At 45.4% G+C, this 26940-nt stretch overlaps 1 protein-coding gene across 14 annotated transcripts in view; it reads right to left on the bottom strand.

Moving 5' to 3' along the window:
• Positions 1-26940, bottom strand: part of LOC135921341 (uncharacterized) — a 1279318-nt gene that overhangs the window by 264296 nt on the left and 988082 nt on the right. For 11 of the 14 annotated variants that reach the window (XR_011508243.1, XR_011508238.1, XR_011508245.1 and 8 more), the window contains one exon: positions 4876-4995. Coding sequence is in view for 6 of the 14 variants with exons in the window: in XM_070524807.1 (XP_070380908.1) it covers positions 4963-4995 (33 nt within the window). In the remaining 8 variants the exon portion in view is untranslated. Of the gene's footprint in view, positions 1-4875; positions 4996-7010; positions 7653-26940 lie in introns of those variants that run through there. The other 3 variants (XR_011508239.1, XR_011508242.1, XR_011508240.1) reach the window with 1 other exon arrangement.

Raw genomic sequence — 26940 nt, 5'->3', positions numbered from 1 at the left:
TCACCTGCACTGTACAAATGTTTCCACTATTAAGGGTTTTTACTGGTCACAGGTGTAACACCCAACGGTTAGAGCCTTACAAAAATTTATAGAGGGGGACGACGACGCTCTAACTAAACGTGCGATCACAAAGGACAGGTGAAAAATATTGAGTTCTTCTGACAGCTTTTGGCACGCAGAAATATTCTACAGGAATATTTTACTGGGATACAAATGAAACTTTTTTATAGGAGTTTTTGTGTCGCCTGCCACTGCTGTGATCATTTTCACGTGCAAGAAAAAGTCGGCAAGCAAGGTGCCGGCCATCCAAGGAGGTTAAAGAAGGAACTGCTGAAGTGGAGGGAGCGCCCGTCAAGTGAAGCCGCCGCGTCGCCCTCTTGCGAGGGGCAAAACATCGCCGCAGATTGTGTGTCTCGGGTCATCGGACCTTGCCATGCGCGGTGGTGCGCGCACCCAAATGTGCAAGCGCGATCGCGTATTTTTAGGAGAATTGGTGTACAAGCGGTTTGCAAATTACCATTATTCTTCTCATTTAAATAAGGTGACGAAAAGCGTTGTTTTGCTCTAAAGTAAAGTAAAATTTCATATTTCAGGCTAACAGGAAACGGCCGCCACCAAAGTTCTGAGACCTTCCATGCAATGAGGATGCTAAAGCCGCGGCTACACCTGATGATCACGAAGATAATAATTAATACTCATGTTTGTTGCATGTACGGCTATTTCTCATGATAAATTTTAAGTTTCTAATGACTTTTTGTTATGGCAGCTTTCACGACTGATCAGTTTCTAAACTGCAATAAAGAAGACGAATAGGCAATTACAATGGCGGCAATTTTTTTTCTATATTGAGACAATTGTGTATAGATACCGATAAAATGAGAAAATGCCACGGTATTCGGAAATATGTAATCCGAAGACCTCCAACGTTTCTGGCCTCATAGCCCACAGTGTTGCATTAGAACTTGGCAATCCATTAAGCAATTAAAAACTGCTGCAAAAGTCGGCGAACAGCGTCGCGAAACTCTTGCTGGGCCACTTTTTGCCCTCCGCAAGATGGCCGCCATCGGATTCACCCAAACTCGACATAGACGACTTCCACTCCAGCAATCTCTTTGGTGCCATCATTGGTTCCCAGCAACAATTTGGACTTACCCCTTCAATGTGAGCCGTACTTCATGTGAGCCGTGTGTCGTACTTCGCGCAAGAGTGACCATCTTGGAGTTGTTACTGTATGTTCTTGCACAGTTCTTATTGTGATTTAGAACGCTTTAGTTCCGCATCATTGAGATTATGGCGTATGAAACGTAAGCTTGAGAAATACGATTAGCGCCGTTGCGCAGGTGCGTCCAGTGAGCGGTCTTTGAAGTCGCGTGGTGCATCACCATGCAATCCGCCAACGGCTTCGCGGTGTTCGATTGAATGACGGAAAATCTTGAGGCGCTGTTTGCCCAATAACGCTGCTGGGTCTCACGAATGAAGGAGCTGTTCTCGCGGACAGTGACAAAGACTTCCACACTGGTCCTTCAACCTTAGTTTCACAAAGGTAGTTCGCAGTAACAATAAGTGAAGCACTGCGAGTATCCACTTTCATTTCGTTTCCTGCTTCTTTGCGACATCGCTTCATGTTAATACTGAGGCTAATTTTCTTTCCTTTTCTTGAAGGCAAAAAGTACTCCCTCGCCTGATGTTAGTGGTCACGTCACTTGCGTGAAATAAGGTAATACCTGACTGAGTGTGCGTCACACATACTGACGCCAGAGTACACACACTCACCCCAGATGAACTTCACGTTACGCAATTCAGTGAGATGGTTGTGAATCCAGCAGCGTAAAACCAATGTGGCCTTGTCGGTTTACAAAGAGGTCCCCGTAAGTCACTCCGCAATGCTTTTCAAACAGTTGCCCATTGAGGCTTCTGCAACAAAGTTGCATCCTTTTGTTCGCTTCGGCGTTTTGAAAAAAAAAAGTCACAAGAAGAAGCGCCACGACCTGTCTCCTAAGAAAGTTCAATATCAGCTACTCGCACTGATGGTGTCTGATTGCAAACAGTGTTCATGTAGAATAGAAACGAAAAATAGAAGTTTCGAGGCGGCGACGACGAAAGCAAAAGTTTTAAAGAAGCTTGGATTGGCATAAGAGGTAAATAACTGAAGTGAACGCGGTGTAAATAAAAATAAGGAGAATGCTGAGTGAGAGTGGTTCCTGAGAAAGTGACGGAGAAATCTGCGGTGCGTGCTTCCAGCGTCAGGGGAGAGGAGGGGTGACGTGGAGCAAAGAATGCGACAGTCTCATCGCTGTTCGCTTGCCTGCCTGCCTGGCCGACTAGAGATATGATGCGCGGCTCTCTGTTGGTCGCGTGGCCAATCTGACTATACGTTGCACGAGATATGGCTACCGTCGTGTAGGAATTTCGAGTGGGAGATCCCATATTGAAATGAAAATACCAAAAGGGAGAGGGAGCTGGCGGAGTCTTTTTTTTTCTGTCACTGGATGCACTGTTGAAGAAAAAATAGTTTTTTTTTTGCGAGAGCTGTTGCACATTGTCGTGGGAAGCAGTGCTCTCAGAGGTATTCCTTCTACGAGTCCAGGCCTCTACTTGGTTAGGCTTGCCCTTACCTACACCCACGCGACCTTCGCTTTTAGAAATTCCTCCTTGATATTACGTCAAGTGTGCATTTCTGTGTTTACTCTTTCATGTTTTGCAGCAGGAGCGACACAAGAAAAAAAAACTTCTCTATCGCACGTCTTTCAGTAGTAGTCTGTGGGCTCTGACGAGAACCCCCTCTTTCTATAAAATTGTTTTCGTGGCAGCCGCACATACATCGAAGCACCTATAGGGCTTTACGCACAGCATCTGTTATACGGCCGAAAAAAAGGATGAGCATTCAAGCAATGCTGATATGCGCTGAAAACTGTTTTTTTTTGCATTGTATTTATTTGTTCTCAGTGCCATTTGGTGCAACTGAAAGGAGCGGGTAGTTCATAAACATACTCATTTTAGCAGTCGAGCATAGTTATGTAATTTGTTTAATAACAGTTTTCTTGACAGAATTATGTAATCAAGCAGGTGGTCATATTCTCTGCGTCGCACTGCCAACGTGAAGACGGATGTGATCGTTGGAACGCCTGCATTTAATGTGCAGTCATTTCCAGAGAAACGTGCACTGGTGGTACACCACCGTTTCACGTTTCTAGAGAGCTAGAATGTCATAACACTGACATATTTACAAAACAATGAAGGGACCTGTAATTTCACAACGAACAGAAAAGCCACATAGATACAGAATTAATTCAAGTAACGTAATGTTGCGGGAGAAGTACAGAAAAGTAAGACTTGCTGCCCGGTTTTAAATTACTTCCGTATTAAAAACAAGTGAAATAGTATCAGGTCTTTCTGTCTCTTTCCAATAAGGTTCGAGCTGTGCTCCTGGGTAATGTATTCAATGCAGTGGGCGCAAGTGATTTACAAAAAGTGGATTCATAACCGAGAATCCATGCAAAGTGAATACTGAAAGAAATAGCCTAGGGCTCACAATTGGCTGAAGCAGGGAATCAAAATATAATCATAATGCAGTATGGAACGTCTCTTTTGTCTATTTTTTTCTGCGCGCTATGTTATTCAGATGTAAGTGTTCTCAGTCCGCCTAAATGATGCAATGCACCGTGTAAAATTGTTTTTATTTTTTTCTATGAATGAGGTGGCAGGATGGAGATGATTGTAGGCGCAATAGAAAAACGCTCATGTTGCTATGCTTAACTGTCTTTAATTTCCAAGGTGTACTTCTTCCAGGGAAAAGTCCGTAATGAATGTTTGAACACTGAAAGAGTCTACGTCTTTCCGGAGACCTGCACAACGGCATTAGAATTTCGATGCAGCGGATATTGACCTCCGTGTGGCTATTGTTGAGTCAAGTATTGTTTTGTGCAGTACTTTCTAGAAACAAAATGTGGCTTGGTATACTACTTAACCAAAATAAAATTTTCCCAGAGGCTAACAAAATATTTTTATCATGATACATTAGGGTAATTTTGTCAGTAAAATAACTAGCCATTGTGACGCAATCGCGGATGACTACAGGACGAGTTTTCAAATAATATTGGATAGGACAACACGGTCCCCACATGCAAATTTGTAGCCCCTGGTTTGTTATCTCCAGCATTGCTTCGAGTTTGTTAGCTCCGTAACAACCCGCACTTCTGTTTATTGAAACACTTCCTGGCACTTACAGGCGCTTGTGAAATACTCAGGGTTCTGTAACCAATTCAAACGTAAACTGTGCTTTCCTTGGTTTATGACGCTAGCGTTGGCACTTTACTACAATTCGGACTAAAGATGGAACCAGAAAACACATGTACTTTTTTGACTCTCTCACTGTTTACCTTGGCTACCTAAGAATGCAACCCTAGATTTCTCTAATAGCGATCCACAGTCTCTTGAGAAGATAAGGGTTAGTTCGTGCGAACAGCACACTTCGAGCATTAGACTCAGGAAACAATATGCCAAAGTTGTTTTTTTCGCAAGAATACTTTAGTAGTAACCAATCAAAATCTATGGTTACGTCTTCATTGACACGTTTCAAAGGGCTCGTTCTCTGTGTAACTTTTGACCGGGGCCGTGATAACGGGACGATTCAATTTCAATTGTTTTCCCTTTCACATATATTCAGTTGCTTGAGAGGCGCTCCGCTTACTTTATCAGAACGATCAGCCAATCCCGCGTTGTGGATGACAAACATGCAATACAATGGAGCAGAAGGTAACCTCACAATGCATCGGCCCAAGTCAACGCCATTCTCGAATCGAAACAGCAGTTGAGATTTCCAGCCTAAGACAGAAGCAAGGCAGCATAACAAAAATTCAGGTCGTGTGCACTCACCCACAAAGAACAACGCAGTCAAGAGGCACAGTCAGCTCCCCCACAAACCCTCGGGGACGGTGGTCGTTGTGGCTAAATGTAGGCGGTTCAGTGAGGGCCTGCAGCCTGCCATTCTGTCACCTGCGCATTGACAGCAACCGTCACTTGTCTGACCATGAAGGAGTGAAACAAAGATTGTGTAACCTGGGCCGTAACTATTTTTAAAGCTGGATGAGAGTGTTTCAAGACCTATGGGGATTGCATCCTTTCTGCCCCCTTCCTCCCTGACTCTGGTACTACAACATTCATCAACGCACTGTCCCGCTGTGCTATAGCAGAGGTCAAGCATGCATTATGCCCAACCACATACAAGTCAAGACGCGGCGACAGAGCTTGACTTTCGCAGCCGCTGCCCGCTGGCAGCGTTGCACCCATGGGTGGATGAGCTTCGTGCGCGGCGCCAGCCCAAACAAAGCGGATGCCCTGACGATCGCACAAAGGGGGTCGTCAAAACTAAGCCCACGTGCGCTTGCCGCTTATTCCGAGGCGAGCGGGAAGTGGTTGCTTGGGCGATGGTGAAGCTTGCCCAACGGTCACAGCGCTCCTTTGCAAAAAATATGCGCGGCTGCCGCCACAGATTGTCCAACGTAGCAACACGAAGAAAGGGAAAGAAGAAACTTGCACCCGAGCTGGCGGGGACTTTCCTTAAGCTTTCATTTCGCCACGTCCTTGGTGAACGGCAACTGAGGTCACCGTTCTGGTGCCGGATCAGCAGCCGCAGTAGTTGTGATTACACGTGGCCATCGCAAGAGGGCAATCCAATTAACAAGTTGCTTTGAATACTAGTGCGTTTACTCGGCGTCTTACAGTCTACCTACGAATGTGAGGCCATGTTCACAGAATCCACAAAGCGCTCCCACAAACTACTGTTTACTGTTTCCCAAAGAGTATGGAAACTACAAATACAGATGACTGTGTGAATGGTGCATCAGTGCACATTCGGGACCAGGTCACTGTTGTCATCATCATCATCATCAGCCGGGTTACGCCCACTGCAGGGAAAAGGCCTTTCCGATGCTTCTCCAGCTACCCCAGTCATGTACTAATTGTGGCCATGTTGTCCATGTTGACTGTTATACGATACCGAAAACGATTAGTATATATAAATATATAAGCACCCAACAAACACTAACACCAAGGAAACAAGACAGGGGAAATTACTTTCACCTCTTAATTGAAGTAATGAAAGTATAAATAGACACGAAAGTGAATGAAGAAACCAGCTGACCGCAAGTGGGATACTGGCCTTCATCAGTGCCAATTAAAAAAAGATGCCAATATTCCCCTCCCCCCCCCCCGGTCAAACCAGAGCTTGTCTCGCCACAAATATTGGCGTCGACCATTTATCGCAAGCGTGTGCTACACAGAGAACACAACGCGCTTCTGTTTTCATATTTCTATCGGTGCTGATAGCGCAAATGCACAAACACGAATATGGCAGCCGGTTGTGCCTCCGTTCCGGGCCTTTTTCGCAGTCATACTTGCCAGCAGAAAGTTTTACTCAAATAACATGAATTTTGGTGGCACATTACTGAACTTCAGCGTTGCGGACTACTTTTCTTTGTCAGCATGTACGCCCCTGAGAACAAGTTTACAAGGAGAGGCTTCGACTCAACGCCGATTTTCTTCTTTGCACGGGAATATGACTTGAAATATAAGACTGCACGCCAAACTTGACAATGCGACCTGTCCAGTAGGCCTATCAATTTTAGTTTGCGTGGATGAATACGGATATATTCACCTTTTCGGGCGAGCCTGCAGTTCAAATACTTTTGCTGACTAGGTCAGCTGTCCTTTTAATGTCTTGTATTTTGATCTGATACTCTAATATTGATGTGACACATTATTTCTACGGCAGATCGCGAGCATTTTGACGACCTGGCTCAATGTTCTCTCGTAATAACTTGACACTTGTACCAATGTTTAAGCAACACCTCGCTTATTGAAACCTTTGCGCTCGATTTCAGGGGGGCTATCGTGATTCGGCCGCAGTGATGCGCAGTCTAGGGCTAGTCCAAAGAAAATAAAATAAAATTTCATGGAAGTTTAACAAAATTGGTTGGAACATATGCATTAAACTTATAGCGAAGACGAACCTTGGATCATGATCACCGCTGCAATTGAACCTTGGTCCGTTTGATCAGGTGCGGCTGGGGTCGGTCGGGCGCTGTGCTGTTGAGTACGCACGTATTTCTGAAGCAAGAGCAACCAGCACTCTCGAGCATACCACAGACGGCGCGGTACAGAACTTGCAAAATCGAAGTGGCTCGTGCCCTTGTAATCCCCGATCAGACAAGAAAATACCGGTCAGCAGGAGGCAGACAAGTATAGTCCAAGGCTTCTATTTCAAAATGAGAAGCTCCGGGATACGGGTCTCGTCACCAAAGTGTCCATTATTTCCTCAAGATCGTGATGACCCGGGAGGAAGCGTCTTCGTGTGAACGCGTAAAAGACCTTGCCCGTCACGTGTCATGGGTCGCAGCAGAGTTGCCACCGTTCCACCAACAGTCCCGGCTGTAACTTCAGGCAGCCACGAACACACCACCATAACATTCCACGCGTAGGCGCCTTGACGCACAGGCTTGCCGAAGGCCATCACGTGCTAGGAGACCAGGAATAAATCAGCTTCCTGGTGTGCTTCAAGCCGACAAGCATTGAAACGCGCCTGCGAGACTCGAATGGACGGACATATTTTTTTCAGCACAAACGACCGCGGCATCACCCTCGAGCAGTGATCAAGCTTAACGCCACCTCGCGGCAACCGCTGAGACAAGCGGCGCGGCAGGTTTGCGGCGTACGCTTATCACATAAGCCATCTGCAACCTCGGTGACGTAAACGTGATCCAGTACGCCTTTCATATTAGGCACATCTAAAGCCGGGGGCTTCGCGTTCGGTGGGGACTCAAGATGCTCGCTGAAATATGCTGAAGCGCCGGGGAAACAGTGCAGCCGTTCGTTAAGGTGCGATAAGCTGGCCCATATTTAACTAGAGTTACGTATGCGAGCGCTGGAATACAAGGCGCGCACTCGTTGTGAAGTTCCGTTTATTTTCTGGGCTCTTTTGATCGTCGGAAAAATAGAGCGCACCAAAACTAAGCTCCTTTAAACAGCATCATTGGTAATTGTTTGAACATCCTCAACGCAATCTGCCTTCATTCCCGCGTAGACTGAGCAAGTTCATTAGGAGTCACCTAGATAACCTAAATATTTAGTTTAGCAAGATAATAGGAAACTCCTCATTCGCATAACCAACGCCAATTTACACACAGCTGTCGTTATCCGCGTAAATCTTTCCGTTATTTTCTCTCGCCGAAACTTAGTTGTCAAATTCGTTATTAGGGGGAAAATGAATTAATTTAGTTATGACAGCCAGTAGGAAGATGCGTGGGTTGGGGTTCGGACGCGTATACGTTCTGTTTAGCTAAACATGAATAACGCGAAAATAACAAACCTAGCCGTCGCCTTCCATCTTTGTTTGCCATTGCCCATTTCACCAGGATTTCGTGTTCTCTAAAGGCACTTTTTTCAATGCCTCAGCGGAAAGCGTGGTTCAAGCGTGTCGATTTAAAGAGCTCCCTTGCACTTCCTCGTCATTATGGAGCTTTCCGAACACAAGCACAGCTATTCGTTCACCCCTACGACAGAGTCTGATTTCACCTCCTCTCTCTTTCTTCTCCATACTCCTTCCCCCTGTGCAGGGTAGCAAACCGGACGTGCGTCTGGCTAACCTCCCTACCTTTCCCATATTCCATTTCTCACTCTCTCTCTCTCTCTATCCTGGCAAATAAGGCTAGCTGATGCTCACTCTAGGTTTACCAACAGGGCCGACGCTCTCTCCCAACGTGCAGAGAAGCGGCGCTTCCGCCAAACTTCTCGTCAGACACGGGCATCAAGCAATGCTAATCGGCTGCTTCAAACTTTCCACACCGCGCTCTTCCGTGCTCACAGTAGGAATGGGAGCCCCGCACGTAATCCCTGTAGGCTGAAACAATCTTTATAGGATCACAGCCGCAGGCGGTGTATATGCAACTTGCAAAGGCGCACCTCAACTCCCGTAGCGGGGCAGCCAAGCGAACGACGATAGGATTGCCGCGTTCCTCGCTCTACGGTGCGCTCGCCCAAGCGCGAATTCGCTTCCAGTGTTTCTCAGGAACAACATTCATCTCGACTCCTCCTATGGCTTCCGCGCAACTTTTTTTTCATTGTTTTGCCCGAAGTGGATGTTCTTGCCCGTTTGCTCCTTCGTATTTGATTTCGCCATTCCGTCTTAGCGAGCGATGCCGGAGAACCCGTGCTCTCGTGGCGAGCGATCAATGCCGTATAATCGCATTTGTACCAAGCCTGGCTTAGAAGCAACTATGCTCGTAGCGAATTTGGATAATGACGGGATAAATGGGGCAATCTTCGTAACAGACAATAAGCTGTCGTTTGTGGTGGCTTAAGAGGACTGCGTAGAACTGCAGGTTCTGACTCGGCAAGAATGCACTCTCCGAAAGTTTGAAATGTGCAAGTAGGTTAGTGTAATTTTAGGAATCCAACTCAGGTGTAGAGTGACTTAGTCAGCGATGTGTTCATTCGCAGCAGGTACCACTCACTGACAATGGTGGATCAAAGCCTGTCCTCGGAGAACCCATGGAGAGGATGGCACACTAGCGATACTTTCAATGAGCCCCACTCATTTTCAATGATGTTGAGGTCCGGGGATTGGGGCGACAACTCTAGGACAGTGACGCCGCGCTCTTCGAGGAGTTCTTTCACAATACGAGCAGTGTGGATCGGCGATCTATCGTGTTGGAACATACAGTCACCTTCTGGGAAGGGGCCGTGAAGAACGTACGGAATCAGTGCATCGTCTATGATTGCCCCGTACCTTTCAGCGATACACTTGCCTTCGAGATTTATCAGTGGGCATCACACACGCTTAGTAAAAAATATCGCCCAAGTTCAAGCAGTAACGATGAAATCCGCGCACGGCTTCTGGCAGCAGCATGCTGCCCGACAATGCCGCCAGCGCTGCTGCCGTAGCAGACGACAAGGTTCAAGACCCACCCTTCAGTGTCTGCAAGGTTGGCGTCCGCGCCTGCGCAACCCGCTGCCGCCGCCTGACTCGAGCTATCGCCGCATCATTATGCAATACGCTCCGAGTTTTCCCCTAAGTGTGAAAATGCATGTGCATGTACTCGTGTCGTCACTAAAGGTTTGCGTCACTAAAGGTTTGGGATTCGACTCTCCTCATGCCACTATCGTCATGCCATAGTCGTCATACAGTCTTCATGCATTCTTTGTCACAGCAACGTCGTGATGCCCGCGTGTTCATTCTATTGTCGACATTCCAGCTATGTCACCCGACTCTTGTCATGATGTCATTTTCATGCCGTCATCATCACATTGGCTTCGTGTTAGAGTCTTCGCCTCGTCATTTTCATCATACACTCGTCGTAATCCCAGTTTCCTCAGGCCATTGTCATGCCATTGTCCTCATTGTGTCGTCGTCCTAATACAAACGTTATCATGTACTCGATGTCATTACCAACGTCGTGGCGCTGTCGCGGTCGCTCCATCGTTGTCATGCTAACTTCGTCATCCCACTTTCATCATGCCATCATTGTCACCCAGTCGTTTTCGTACCATTTTCGTCATGTCGTAGTCCTCATATCGCCTTCATTGTTCCCCCGAAGTCAGTCCTTCCTCGACATTTTATTGAATTTGTGCTGTCGTGATTCAAATGTCACTATGTCGCTGTTGTCAAGTCATTTATCTGATTACACCGTCGTCAAACCATCACTATCAAGCATCCTTTGTCATACCGTCGTTGTTATGTTGTCATGGTCGTGCCACTGTCGTCATACACATGTTGTCATCGCATTGCCCTATTGTCATCGTCATAACGCTACGCCGTCATGATCATTTAAGAATCATGATCTGATTGTTGTCTTGCCATCGTTTTCATATTGTCTTTGTTCTTCCGTCGACGTCATTCCTGCTTCTTCATTCCATCGTTGTCATCGCGTCGGTGTCATAGCCGCCGTCATTGAGCCATGTTCATGGGTGACCATGGAACACGAGTGCCATAGCAAAGTGGGCCGATATCAGAGTATGTCACATATGATGATGATGATGATAATCCTCTGTCATGGCTGTCACCCACAAACGGAAATGGGCTAAAAATCTGGCAGCAGCAGGTAGCTAACGAAGCATCGAAAGCATCAGAATTACTGCGTATGGTAAATAAACGTAACTTCAGTAATAAGACGTGTGGATACATCGCTGGAATGGTAATTGCATTACCATCAACAGCCATCGATAAATGAGTTCTGTAATTTTTTATGCAAGTCTAGCCCAAAAACTTTAAGTTAGAGGCCAAAGCCCCGACTTTATGACATTATTTTATACTTATTTTCTGCCTTCCCTTCGATCTTTTCGAAACCAACGCTTTCAGTAGAAACGATACAGTAAACCGATGTTCTCGTAAGTACATCTCATTATAACGTAACTGAGTTGCGTGAGTTATGTATACTCGACTGGGTGATAGGCCATTCAGTCCCCTACAACTTCGCTACGTGGAAACAAAGACCAGGTGTTCATAAGCTTGACGGTTGCTTTAACAAACTCGCAGAAAAAGGGAAAGTGTTATACTTGTACATGTTTACATTGCCTGTCTGGTGCGTACACTACGTATATTGCGTATATTGAAGATTTCCAGCGCCCAACGTAGGACGAACTAAAAGAGCAGGAACACTTTCGACGCTTGTGTCCTTACTGAATGTTCGACCTCCTTGTGGTGAAAACGTGGCTTTCAATAGCGTCCTTGTCGATTACATTTTGCTTATAGCAAACAAAATTTCACATAAACCTCAAGACAGGTTCCGGAGGAACATAGATCAACCCCTTATGTCGAGTGAGTGAAAAGTTTATTTTTAATGTCCAGCGACTTGGGCGGGGTGGGCCCATAAGCACCCCAGCCTACGAGGCGGCCTCGAGTCATTGGACTCGGGCGACTTCCTCGGAGTGCCGAACAGCCCACAGTTGATCAGCGAGGTCGTGGCTGAGTAGAGCCGTCTCCCAACGCGCCCCTCTCTTCGAGACTGCCATGTCTACCCCGTTCGTCGGGGACTGCTGCTGCTCGCTGCCGGTGCAAACCCACAGCATGTGCTGCTGCGTCGCTCTGGCTCCGTACGCTTTACAATCGTCGAACGAATAAATGTCGGGGTAGCGGAGCTGAAGGATCACCGGGTTTGGATATGTCGGTATCTACAATCGCCTTCAGGCAACCGCTTGTTTCTTGTTTAGTTAGGCGTGCGGTGGTGGGTATATACATCTGTTCAATCTGTAGTGTTGCGTCATGTCTCTAAAAGTGGTGATGCGATCCCCCAACGTCCACTCCCGCATCGCTGTCGTGGTGGGCGAGACGTCGGGATAGCCGGTGGGCGCAGCGGCTCCGCATGTAAGTCCTCGAGCCACGGCATGAGCCGTCCCGTTTCCCCGGAGCGGAGGGTCCGTGTGGGCCGGGCTCCATACGAGGAAACTCGTTTTTGCGGAATATATTGCCATGTTGAATTTGTACAATGCGGGCCGCTTCCCGGGAGATCCGGCCGCTAGCGTAGTTGCGTATCGCTGCCTGCGAGTCGTTTATTGTCACCTCGGCGTCCGTAGTGGCTACCGTGAAGGCTGTCACTGCTTCCTCGGCCGCCTCCATCTCTACCGTACGTATCGTCGCGCTCGCGACGCAAGTTCCGCTGACGTCCGTGATTGCGACCGCGAAAGCGCATACCTTATGTCGAAGCGAGAAAAAAAAAACGAATTAAAAATTACTACCTAAGCGCGCTTCATTTTACAACGCCACAGTCCCAGGTAGCATGTACGCACGAGAATCCCGCGCAAACTCACAAGTGCGCCGTGAAGCTGTGGATGCATGCAGGATGCCCACGATATGATACTTAACGCCGCAGCGTTAAGGGCCCCCTGCCGCGTAAAATCCGATGTCGGCGTCCGCGGAGATCTGTGGGGGAAAATTTCCGTACAAATTGCGGTATATGTCTATAACACGCCTTGCTATATGACATGCTGCATATCAGGGTTATACGGCCGCGCCGTTCTATCACTAAAGTTACTCCTACTTCATCTTACATTCTAGTCTGCTTCTCGTACTATTGAGAATGACAGCACACAAACAAATGTGATGAAACAAAACACCGACGGCGCATTCTTTTTATGAACACCGTTCGCCGCCAGTGTTCCTCTGAAGCATTACGGTTACATAAGCTGCAATCACCGTGAAACGTGGTAAGCAGTCGGGGTTCTTTGAATACTATCACGTTACACTCCTATCGCGTTCCTTTGTGATCACTAAGGCCAGCAGGCGCACGCAGCAGCTAAGCCCAGTGGGAGTGAGAGAGAGATACGGAGCGCACGCCGGTTTTCGAGAGTCATGACGTGGCGTCGCAACGATTCCTTCTCTCTTCATGCAACACCTGTCGCTAACGCCGCAGCAGGTGTTCCGATTCGCGCTCTCTGCTCCATCGAGGCGCGCTCATGACGTGGCGTCGCAGCCAATTGGAATTTAGGTGCCGTTTGGCTGCTGCAGACACCGCCGGCATTTTAGCTAAATTGGCCATTTCATGCGTTTCCATAAGAAATGCCAGCAATCGCACTTGCATGTTGACGCCACAGGTATGCAGACGACGAGTCTTGTTCTTCCCCAGACCACTATATAAGATGATGGTTGACTTTATCCTCATTATTTCAAGAAAATATCTCGACATATATTCCAGTTTTTCCGGTACAATTGTAGGCACCCTATAAAGAGGTCGTGATGCCCAAGATAAATACAGGTACAAGACTAAAGTTCTGGTAGGTTTGACTTATAGGTGCACACAACAATGTATAAGGTTTTAGGTATCATCCGCGAAAACGAATAGGATACTTCATTCTACGCGCATGATTCATCATCATCATCATCAGCAGCAGCAGCCGCAGCAGCTTATTTTATGTCCACAGTAGGAGGGAGGCCCCTCCTTGCAATCTCAAATTACCCCTGTCCTTCTCCAGCCGATTCCAACTAGCCCCCACAAATTTCCTAAGTTCTTCGCACCACCTAATCTCCTGCCGTCCTCTACTGCACTTCCCCTTCTCTTGGTACCCATTCTGTCACCGTAATGGTCCAACGGTTATCTATTCCGCGCATTGCATGACCCGCCAAGCTCCATATTTTTATCTTAATGTCTGTTAGAATATCATCTATACCCGTTGGCTCTCTGATCCAAACCGCTTTGTTTCTGTCTCCTAAAGTTATGCCTAGCATTCTTCGTTTCGTCGCTCTTTGCACGGACCTTTCCGCGGACCTTTGCGCGCGATTAGTGATAAACAAAAAAAAAACGAAACAGTGGTGAAGTGGAAGGAGGGCAGCCAACTTTTGCTTGAACCAATGCGATGCCTGAGTGCTTTTTGCTTTTGTCCTCGAGAACAACAAAAACTTAGCGGAAGAGTGGACGAAATGAACTACAAAAATAATAAGAAAATATGAAGCTCCCTGACACTGGAAAGCTTGAAAAAACCCGCATTCTACAAACTAAGCTGCTCGAACGGGGAGTGTCACAGGAGCAAATTGATCGATGCCAGTCGGCTCGCAGCGGAATGGCATGCAGTCTGTTTTCGTTTAGCCTTGCTATAGGCTGGTAGTTGCCTGAAAGTGGTTCCGAAATTGCAAGCGAAAGGTAGGTACACGCTTAGCACTGCTGAAAGCTTTGTCGGCCTGCAGGCGCGCACCACTCGAACTTTTTCAGTTGTCCCTACTTTCGTGTCTCAATCATTCGAACATCAGGGAGCTGATGGCCTTTACAACTACTTTCTTTCCCTACATGTTTCCAAAACTCCACCATGAGAAAGTGTTCTAGGGGATCGTACATGTTTGTCTATTATTCTCAATCTAGAACATCCGTAGCCAATAATGCGTGACTCATTTATGGGGAAAAAAACGAGGGAAATTGAATTTCGCGAACTGTCACAACAGACTGCATTTCTCTAGTTCTCTTAGTGTGCAGTCGTTATTCTTTCAGACTTTTCTACTTCTTTATGTATTAGTACTTGATTTATTTCTTTTGTGTTACCTACAAATTCCTTCTTTCTGAACTCGATGTAGCTATATACCCCAGATCACCTTACACTAGTTCTTTTTCTTTTCAGAAGACGCCACTTCTGCGACAATCGCATACTTCGCGTTGTAGGGCCTTACGAGCGATTGCTAGCTATCGACGGAATGACAGAACCTTCTCCGTGTTTTTCGAGAAAAATGAGTAAAACTGCATCGTATTTTTCTGGTCGGTGACGTTACGTTGCGTTGGGACTGTTAAAACTTTGAGAGGCTGTAGAGACAATTGGTCTTTATTTTTACCAACAACCATTTGTTTGGTCGTTAAACTCGGCCTCCTTCTTTCTCTTTGGGTGCACAAACGAATCAAGTATGGCGTCATCATGATATGAAATCGAATCAAATTAGGTTTCTTCGTCCTTAATATTTCTACAATAATAAAAAGTATTGTAAAATAATATATCAAAGGCCACAGAGACAAGTAACAGAGATCGCGTATGTTTCTTGGAATCAAAACATGGTCACGTTCAGACCACGAAAATGGACACAGAAAACGAGAACACTTGTTTTAATTGTATCAACTGGCTCAGCAAACCACACTACTAATTCTATTGATTCTCTTCAGTGTCTTTTCTTTACAAAATTTCGCTAAATTGTACGAGTTCGCATTACCTGTTGCAATCGATTCGCGACAAGAACTTAATCGTATAGACGGCTTTGATTAAAATATTACGTACAGACTTTCGCACTGCTGATGCCTTCCCCTAATAAAGGAATTTGTGGAATATATGATTGGCTGTCATCATGACGTGAGCGATTTTCTGATAACCATAAGTTGGAGGGGCTAGAACAATAAGACACGCAGATTCTATCCAGCTGGAAGCAACCGCAGTGATGTGCGAATAGCTGTCAGAAGATCTAGAACACTTTCGTTCTTTTTGATCACACAAATTAAAGTGAAGAAAAAAGTTTGCGAACGAAATTAGGAAGACTGCAGAACATGTACAAAATGAACGTTTTCACATTCTGTCGACAACGAACTTCCTGCAAAAGGCTAATATTCACTTCAAATACTTAACAGTGAACACAGGCTAGTAAAGTTACAATCATTGTGGGCATATTATTCGACGCAAGTGCCAGTGTGCCTAAAGCGCTGATAGTTAGGGCTTTGTGCTAGGACATTCACTGTGTGTGCACGTTCAGCAACTGTACCTTGTGCTTCTGCTATAAATGCTGAATATTTTTCATTCTTAAGCAGCGCACATGAAATTGAAACACGAGAAAGAATACGGTACGCTGTCCAAGAATAGATAAGTACCAAGACACCAGCTTTTCATTCCTTCGAGATATTTTCTCATGGTAATTTCTAAACAGACCTTTCGCGCATACGAAATTTCGCTCGTACAAATGCAACTCTTTCATAGGCGCTATGAAATGATGCACATCAATTTATCTCTGGCCGTTATTGCTATGACGTGTATTTTGACTTCTGCAACAACAATTTATTGCGGCATATAGTTTAAGCAACGGTAAAAAATTGTGTTTTGTGTCTTCACATATCATCATCATCATCATCATCATCATCATCATCAGCCTGGTTACGCCCACTGCAGGGCAAAGGCCTCTCCCATACTTCTCCAACTACCCCGGTCATGTTCTAATTGTGGCCATGTTGTCCCTGCAATCTTCTTAATCTCATCCACCCACCTAACTTTCTGCCGCCTCCTGCTACGCTTCCCTTCTCTTGGAAACCAGTCCGTAACACTTAAGGACCATCGCTTATCTTACTATATTCAGCTCCCAAAATTCTTGGCAGGCCGATGGAGCGCTTTGTATATAAAGGACGCGGGAAGGCGCATCGTTTTATTTTGACCTTCTTTGTGTTTTTTTCTTTTATTGTGTGCGCGCTCTCGACGATCATATTTGATGACCGACTGTAGTATGGGCTGTATTCTGAAGCAAGACAGTTTCCGGCTGGGCTAGACATAGATTCCGCTAGAGGCTAGACATAGGTTCATAGCCACGACAAAAAGCACACGTAGCTGCGCTACAAGGCCAATCTAATTTAAGACGCCCTAGTTGAGGGCTAGCAGCTAAGAGCCGTGTGATGCATCCAACTCAAACATAAGAAAGGGGTCACAGGAGACAGCGTATTAAAGTTGTCAAGAGTTGCTGAACAAAAGAGACCTTATCCTCAAGACAATGTTTTGAGAAGTACTTACGAGACACCACGATTTTTATATCTGTACAACACGGAGTTCTATTCTCTTTACTCACACGGTTCTTCTTATTCATTGCAACGAACCATATGCGGATTGCCCATTTTCATGATACGTCAAAAACGTTTCAGTAAGGTACGCTGCAACCTTCTTCTTTAAGCTTAGTAGACTGAATGTGGATCCAACCTATCCTGATGACTCAAGCGTTCACTTCTCAACTTATCGCAGTTAATTGCTTTTAAGATCACGTTTCTGAAAAACTAACTCTTTGACAATGCATTATGTACAACAGGGATTCGTATGAGGCCCCATTATCATTAAAAAAATATCTCACTAAGTTTCTTCCAACATTCATATTCTCCGGCGATAGGGTTATGTTTTCTTTAGAAATTACCGAAGTGCCTTGCGCTTCAGCATCCTGAGAAACGATAATTCGATCTCTGGAAAAGAAGCAGAGATATATTTCTGCACCATGCGACAGATCACTAATGCAATTATAAATACATAATGTAAAGATCAGCCCGTTATATCCGATATGTGCGTTGGGCTCATTCTAGCGATCTTAATGAAAATTTGCTAGAAGATGTACCATCTTACAAATGTTTAGCTGCTCACCGGCCTGCTTTTTTCATGTGCATGTATCAGCAGCGAAATTTTTAATGTCAACCATATATTACGTCACAATCGACTAAGTTTGTCTTCTCCCTGTTCAATGATGTTGACATTGTTCAAATCTATGGTTTAAAGAAAATGCATGGTTTCTGATCGCACCCCATACTGCATCAGGCTCATTCATTCTACTGAACTTCTCTAGAATAGGGCTGCACCTTTCATTCTGAGAAATTGCAGCCGCTCAGGTAACCACTTTAGTAAAAACATCGCAACATTCACCGATTCGCTATCGCCATAATTGCTTGCGCCTTACGCTGGTAATAATATCAAACACGGGGTTTAATATCACAGAAAAGCAAAGTTAGCTATGAACGACCCCACTGTCAACCGCTTCAGGTATATTCTGAATACCAGGGAAGGGAGGGGAGGGGGGAATATTTTTAAATGCTCACCTAGTAAACCGTAACTCTGAGCAGCTGCCAATTGGCTCGGGCAGTACGAGTTAGAAGAAGGCAGTCAGGAGGCCAATGTCTCGTTCTCGCTTGTGGCCACACCATGACAGGGCACAAGGCATAATCGTTTGTACTTGCTTTACAGAGGTCACAAAAGACATTATAGAGGTAACAGAAGACGCACGGCTTGTATCCCAGGAGGCCAAATCTTCAGACGCCTTGTTTCAACGCCCACTTTGCACTTATGCCTGCTTCTAATCTTACCACCATTGCATCCCACGGCCGGCTACGGTTCATATTTCAGATGTCATTATCGCCGTCGGCGTCACCGTAAGGTTACGTATAATAAAGATTGAACAGCTCTAACAGATTGGGAGAGAGGGAAGAACGACAGGACACAGAGTGTCGTTCTTCACTCTACCCCAGTTTGTGTGTCATGTTAACCCTTAAGATGCTCTACCAAATAGTCCACCAAGCCATGTTTATGAGTTCTGCATATGTTAACGTATATGTATGGCATATGCCATGTGCTATATGAGGGTCATGTTGAAACATTTTTTTATCCCTACAGTTATTCATGCCAGTTCCTTATTTCTTAACTAAAATATGCCTAAGAAGTTTGAGAAACGCAGCCCACAAAGAAATGTCATGAAACAAAAGAGTGACGGCTTATGCCGTTTATCTCAAATCCTCTCTGAGTCCTAAATATTAAATGTGCGAAACAATAAGAGAACTCAAACCTGACAATTGTGTAACTTTATTGGCGTGGCTGTGAATGTTCGCCAAGGATTGGCCTAGGAAAGAGGTTTGAAAAATAAGCGATACGAAAGAGTGGCGGTAAAGAAGCTCAGAAAGATATTGGCTTTAATGTATTAAACATAAATGAAATTGCCCGATGGAAACATTGCAAGAGGATCTCCAGCACAGGAGCTCATTTTCACTTAGCTTACGTTTGCGTCAAATCATACGGCCCTTAGAGCTACAAGTCTCAGACTCCGCTGTAATATTCTGACAGGTTGTTATGTCATTCCTTGCTTCGTCCTTATAGGGAAACTGTGATATTTTTATTCTAAAAAAAACTTTGACAAAATGTAGCTTAAGAAAAAAAATTGCAGCAGTGCAATATCGCTCGCAACATTTAGCTAGATAATAACCTACAATATTGTGCCGGAATCTCATTTCGCAAGTTCTTTATGCGTATATCATATATCTTCACACTGTTTGCGCAATTGTATTTTCGTAGTTTGGGTGATGTTTAGGTTAAAAATTTAATTATGCGGTTTGACGTCCCAAAAGAACACTTTCAGCATGAGGCACGCCGTAAGGGAGGATCTCCAGATAATTTTTTCAGCACCTGGCCTTGTATAACCTGCAGCGAATGGACGATACAAGGGTACTCATTTTTCTTTCTTTTTTTGCACTTCACCCTTAGCGAAAGGCGGCCTCCATGGTGGGGATTCGATCCCGCAACCGCGTGTTTAGCAGCGCAGCGCCACAACCACATAGCCACCTCGCCGGGTAGATATTATTTTAGAACGTCATCAATGGTGGTGTTGCTGGCTTCTTTTCTCTGTTGTCCAAGTCTGCAAGCCTTACCTTTTTCTTGTTTCACAACGAACGTCGTCAAACCTGAAAACGCACACCCACCCACTAATAAAGACTCTTTTTTAGTGGCAGATTAGCTCACAGGAGCAAAATATACTGTGCTCTACCTAGCGTCTACAGTCAGTCTCGGCTCACTGAGCTGCACTTGTATATCTAACAAACGTAGTACCTGGAGCAACAGTACTCGTAGCGACCCCTAGCTGGCTGAAAAAGGGAAGCCCGACTGTGAAGCGCATTTGTGTTGCCAGAGCGATGCCATACACACGGGACTGCAGCATCCCTAATTAAGCCAACTGCTGAAAGCCTGTGCTTTCGTGCGCGAGCTTCAGCCACGATGAAGCTGTGCTCGCTAGCGATCCCGGAGCGTCAGCCACAGGCGGTTGCGGGAGAGATGTCTATCCAGTGCCTTCCCCCCTCTTATTCAATCTTTGTCCACTTCCTCACCCTCTTCGAACCACTATGTGGTCGGATAACGAGCTTCCAGCACACTACGTCTTTCGTTTCGTTGTGAACAGCGAGCGTACCCTCGCCTCTCTGTTACTGCCATCCTCTCCCTCGTCTGTTGCACCGCGTTCCATTCTAAAGAGCGCGTTCATAACGAGCTGCGCTTTCTGGGATAGCAGGCGGGCATTGCAACAGGGTGCGGGGGGTAAGCTGCCTTTTTTTTTTCTTTGAACGCGTGAACAGGCCAGAGAATAGGGAGACACCACGGGCGCTAAGCAGCGCGATTTCAGTCAGGTTTCCCGCAATCCTATAATGACGCTACGTCACGGAGGCTCCCTAATTTCATCATACAGGGCAAACTGACGCATTCGGGGTGATCAAATTTCCCAGTAAAGAGACAAAAATGAGGTTGCACGTCGCGTTGAGAAGCGTGGTATCCTGGGATGCGAGTGAATATGCATAGGGCAGTCCTTTTTTTCTCGTCACTTTGTAACTGTATGTCCTGGATATATGCCTTTCAAACGCTAACATGCTACGCTTAATGAACAACAACGTCACCGATAAAACTTCTTCGAATCAGCGTGGAATTATCTGTACAGCTGTAATATTCTACTATTCCAGTAGCTGACGTGCGAACTTCGTTCTAACTCTTGTGGGCCCAGTTATTTTTGAAAAAATATTTAGTATAAATAATGTTTTACAGCACTAATGACGGCGATTTAGATATTATAAATTTGTCTCATGCGCATGAAGAGCAATTATGGATTTCTTGGCACTTTCGTGTGGAAAACGCCCTTTTGTGGACCAGCAAAGAATGTACAGAGCTTGCGAACTCGCGCAATTATAGAATACAAGCCTAAGTCGTACTTTCTTCTATAGAGGACAAAAAATATTTCCATGATGAAGGGAAGCAATCATAGTGATGATGATCACGATGCCAAATTCAGATCTAATGCTATCTCATGTTACCCAGCTGCGTACTCTTGCCTTCATGCCAGTGTGAAACGACACTACATGAAATGTAGGCTAAAACTAGAAACAGAATAAATATCTAATGAATTACTTGTTGTGAGATGACCTAGCCTTTGTGCAAGAGGTAAGATTCTACGACATCACTTGCGATGGACACTGCTGCGCACTTTAGCTTGTTATACTTGCTGTGTGAGCAGTCACAATTATGATTAAATAATTCGGCCTTGTGCTCGCTCTAGCATTTGCTGAGGCTTACGTTTCTACAGAACGCTATTGTAGTGAGAATCGATCGTCAGCGTGGCTGTCATGATGTCAGAAAGGAAGTTAAATATGCCATACCAGACTAGCGATTTTTTCGCATCTTTTATTTCAATTTCGTAAACTACAATTTCTGAATGCTACAGGTGTACAGGATATAAATGTTCTTTTCTGTACCTTTGCAGCAAATAGGAATTTACACTTCGCATAAGTAGAGAGGATGAACAGTGAAACCCGATCTTTGCGGATCACAACCCTATGAAGCCAAAAAAAAAAAGCAAAGACAACGTTATTTCCAGTTTTCTCTCTTTTTTTTGTTGAAGCATAGAAATGTTACAATAAAGGAAATGAAAGTGTACGAAATGATAACTTGATGCCTGAGCGAGCCGAACACGGAAGATTTGCATTAGGCAAAGTTACGCTTGGTCAGACTTAGCGCGTCATGAATTTAGACTAAGAGGTGCCTAAAACGTAATGACCAATAGGGCTATACTAAATTCTGTTTTGATTTGAATGAACTTTTCGGCATTTTCAGAGCCGACGGTTCCCTCGTGTCTCTCACTGCTTTCGCGAAGTACCTACAACAGCGCGGGAGCACCGGTAATCTGTAACACAGCGTCCAGACGCCTAAGCTCTTAAGAGACTTTGTATAAAAGCAAATTTCTCTGTCTCTCTCTTGCATAAAAGACCCGCAGACTGGAATCGCTTCTGTCGCTTGGCTTCAATAGAAGTCTTCATTTCATCACATAATATCTATCATTTACGTGAACAATATCTGATAACACCGAAGCGATTGTAAGTTGTGAATGAGGAAGAAATAATGTTCGATTTAACGACGCCAAGCGGTCATGAACTCCTCGTGGGCTGAGACGCTTGGTGCGTTTGATTTGGCCTTACCGAGGCTCAGCTGAAACGCAGGCGAGAGCTTGCGCGGAGGAAGGAGATTCGAGAAGTTACGCGCGGATAACACACGCTTGCGAGAGCGAGCGTCACCTGGCATCGGGGAGATACTCTCTTCCCTCGTTCGGCACCTGGTGCACTAACACAGCAGCAGGTGTTCCCTTTCGTCCGCTCTGTATCGTTGAGGTGCGCTTGTGCCATGGCCTGACAGCCAATAGGAAATCCGTCGAGGTACACTCCTGACGTGGCGTCGCAGCCAATAGAAAATCCATCCAGGCGCACTCGCGGCGCCGCAGCCAGTTTCAATGGGTACTTAGGTGCGGTTTCCCTGCAGACGACAGACGCGAGGTTTTTATGCGAAGCATACTAGCCGCACAACCACGCTCTTCCTTGCTGCGCCGTACGCGGCCGCGTAGCTACCATATGACGTCCCAACAGCTGCAAAAGCGGAGGCTCAACTCGTGCGCTCGCTTGCGGCCGCGTAGCTACATAGCCGGGTCTCAGCTCGTGCGCTCGCCTGCATGATTGTTTCTTCGTCTAGCCGAACCAAATATAGCCAAGCAACAGCAGTTCACCAGGCTAAACAGTGGTTCAACAACTATTTTCCTCATGGGCTATTTGATGCTTTCGCATGTGTGACATCTTGAGCGTCCACTCGAGTGTGGTCCTGCTCGGCTCGGGCTCCCCCCAGAACGCTCATAGAGACGTACGTTGCGCTCGCACCAACCTGTGCTCTGTTTCAGACACCAGCTGGCGCACTGCGGAAGCTACGCAAGAACTTCTGTCAGAAAAATACATCACTCCGCGCGTTCCATCAATGCTTCGCTGCGCGCAAGCGGTGTTTGCTCGCGCCAGCGTGGGTGTTGTGTGTGAAGCTTCCGGCGACAGATTGAAAAAAAAATACAATCTCGAAAATAAAAACAACGAAAACCATGTTAATCTAAAACAACGAATAAGCAGCTGCATAAAATGGTTTCTTTGTTTCTAGGGATTAAAATATTTTTCATCCCATTCTCAGTCCCATATGAAGAAAAGTTTTTTTATTTAACAATACTGCAGGCAACGGTGCGGCCCGTGCAGGAGAAGAGTTCTTTGTGTGTAGTAGTGGCACCATTGTTGGTGTTCTCGGGCTGTCATGATCCCGATGCGCATGCGCTTGCTCGCTCTTCAATGGTTGGAGTCTACGAAGACGCGCATGGGTCGCGGTTCAAACAGCGACGTAGCCGAGCGGGTGCACCATCAAGCGGACGCACCGCCCTCAACCGGCTCTCTTGGAGCCTGGGCAGCGCTTTGAATTCCGCAGCATATTTATTTATTTATGATACCCTCAGGTTCAACACGCATTACAGAGGGGAGTGGTACAAAATGCAAAAAAACAACAAAATATTACCTACAAGAAGCAGAACAATGTTTCTAATTATGCGATAGCAGTTATGAACAGGCAAAATACATGTTACAAAAAAATACTATATATATATACAAAGTCATGAGCTTGCCTGAGTACCGTGCACAGTGCGCATGCGCACAAGCATTGGCCTCTCTGCCGAGGAGTTGCGTGGAAACCCCATCCATGTGAACACGCTGGTCTCCGCTAATCGATCAGCAAAAGATCGGTAACATTTCATTGGGGACGCTGACCGACGTAGACGATTTTCCTGTTAAGCTATCGGGCTGCGCTCCTAATGGCGCCAGTTTTGTGTGACGCCGTGAGCTCAGTGCTCAGCCTTGCTACTGCTAGCAGTGGTCCGCTTTATACCAAAAACTGCTAAACTACTTTTATTTCATGAATGACAACAAATCCAGAGAACACAAATGGATAACTCTGAACGCGGCATCATGAATACAATATACCTAACCCGCACGTAACCATACTTATTTAATGCAAGGCGAAGAAAACTCGCCGTATGCGCTTACTCTGACAGATCCCAATATGGTTTTACGAATCACATTGTAACTAGCCTCTCAAAACTGAAGTTTATTTTCTATTTCTTGGCTGACCAAAAACCAATCAAGCAATCAAATGACACAATTTCTCGTCGCCTTCTCTCACCTATCAAGAGGAAATTGCAAAGAACTTGAAAGTCACATTCCACTCTACAACGTACTTTTAATGGGGCACACAAAAGGGCGCATCAAGATATCGAATTCCTTCTCTGTTGACTTACGTACTACCTAAAATACAGTGCAGCAGCTTAAGCAATCACCACCGTGCCTCGTCGTCTCCTCTCATCCACTGTGAGCTGCTCCTGAGTCGGGTTCTCAAATGCCACATGTGTGTAGTATACAGCTTGTACAAGACAATACACTTCTGCAAAATATGCTTTTCTTTAAGATGACTTTCTCGATCTATTCAAACGACGCATTTTCCCTTTAGGTTTTCCTAAAGGAACACAAGAGATAGACATTAGGTCTTGTTGAAGTGATCAATTACATGTCGAAACTTCATTTTCGTCATTTCGAGTTGCTACGTTCATAACTAAAACAGAAAATAAGGCAAAGGCTCCAACTTCAGAATTCAGCATAGAAAACCAAGTGCCGATTAGGCCATCATTGATACGTCACGGATTTAAAAGTATATTTTTCTGGTTGAGGCATTGCAGGGCATCAAATATTCTCACAACTCGCTAACCTCAGCATTTGGCTCTCTGAAAACACAATATTGACCACCAGTACGCATAAAAAAACATGAGCTGCGCCTGAACAGACGTCGTCGTTGAAATTCATGACGTCATCGCGTCATTTGGAGGGTGCTTCGTTGCCGGAGTTTTGTTGCAATGTCGTTTTGTTTGCGAAGGCCTAATGTTGCATTAGAAGTGCATGCTCTCTTGGTACTGTGCTAGAGTAATTTATTTTCTTTCTTGCTTTTATAAGTTTCACAATCCACAATGTTCATTGCTTCGCTTAGGGTTCCAGACCCCTGTTACTTTAATTCACACGAACATAAAATTCGCGTCCATCGCTGTTTGTAGCCTTAATGTGCAACCTGCAGATCAAGGCGCGCAAAGTAATTTTAGCACATCCTGGATAACATGCAATGCATTCTGTTTGGAGCGTCTTAATAGCAAGACAGAGGGGGAAAAACCTTATTTCTAGGGAATATTAGAACGACGACATGTGAGATAGCTCTTTTTCTTCATGCAAAGTACAGGAAAGTTACAAACGGAAAGCAGAACACACTTTGATCGAAAGGTATTCATAACGGCAACACCTCAATTGGACAGCTAGCGACAAATCGCGCCTTGTCTGTCTGACAGTTACCCCCGGAACAGGAGAACATAAAATATTCACACAAACGCCGGAGTACGTTGTCTCTAACTTTTACATATGTATTGCGACTTGTCGAGAGAAAATAACGATGTAGAACAAAATACGCAAACCTAAAATCGACACTAAATGAACTATATTTCATATTTTCCGTTTCGCCGCGGTTTGCCGAGGGTGAATACCAGTAGATGTAAGAGCTATGGCGGCTACTACATTGCGAATGAAATTTTGTATTGTTCACAGGGCTATGACCACAACATACAAAAGAATGGATGAATATGGATCTGTTCGAGACCGGCATTGGAAATATGGCCTGATTCAAAACAGGTTTTTTAGTGAAGGTATTTGTGTGACCAGCCATGCATTTCCATATCCCGCAGTTCCTGCCAGTGGATTTCTACCAATCTGCCCAGAGGTTGACACTGATACGCTAAATTGGTCTGTGCTAAGCATCCACATACGTAAGATTGTGAAGCACAAGAACATTCAATCACAATGAACAGCGGGTGCAAGAGAGCATTGAAGCCCAGTGAGACCGCGAAAAAGGGGCTAGCTTAAAAGTGTGCGGCAGCGTCCTCGTTGCTTGTTTTGCAGGCTATATCATTCCGGCTATATCATCTGTTATTTACCCTGTGCTATCATACTATCTAATTTATTTAGCAATCGAAATCCTAGTGCAATCACTAAGGCTGGTAAAACAGCGAAGCGTACTAGGCGTGACGTTTATATAGCGCATTTGGGTGGTGATATTCGAACACGCTAGCAGCGCCCCAAAGATATTATAAAAGGTTGACTAAGCGTTCCTGCTAGCATAAGCAGGCTTCATTGAAAATGAGGAAGCGAGATCATGACATCTCTACCCAGATGTTGTCGTTATATCGGCTTAAAGATATTTTTCGTCGGCTTCGTAGGAAGGCCTGAGCAGTCTCATACAGCCACCCGAATACGTCATAGCTAGTTAATACGTGCGTCCTTGAATTCACACATGCTTCCGACGACCATCATGAGCAAGTACACATGAATGACATAACTTCAGACATACACTTCAGTTACATTTACTGATGTTTGACTAAAGAACATAAAGTATGCACGAAGTATCATAACACTGTTTACCTGTGTCACCTGACAGTGACCGATTGTTATTGTGTGTCTATGCTCCTTCCTTATCTCTACTTTGTTTCCACTTTACCTCCCCCTCCCCTCTCTCCCCAGC

This window comes from Dermacentor albipictus, chromosome 9, assembly GCF_038994185.2.
Source record: "Dermacentor albipictus isolate Rhodes 1998 colony chromosome 9, USDA_Dalb.pri_finalv2, whole genome shotgun sequence".
In the NCBI taxonomy this organism is placed as follows: Eukaryota; Metazoa; Arthropoda; class Arachnida; order Ixodida; family Ixodidae; genus Dermacentor; species Dermacentor albipictus.
This window is presented reverse-complemented; position numbering and strand designations above follow the sequence as displayed.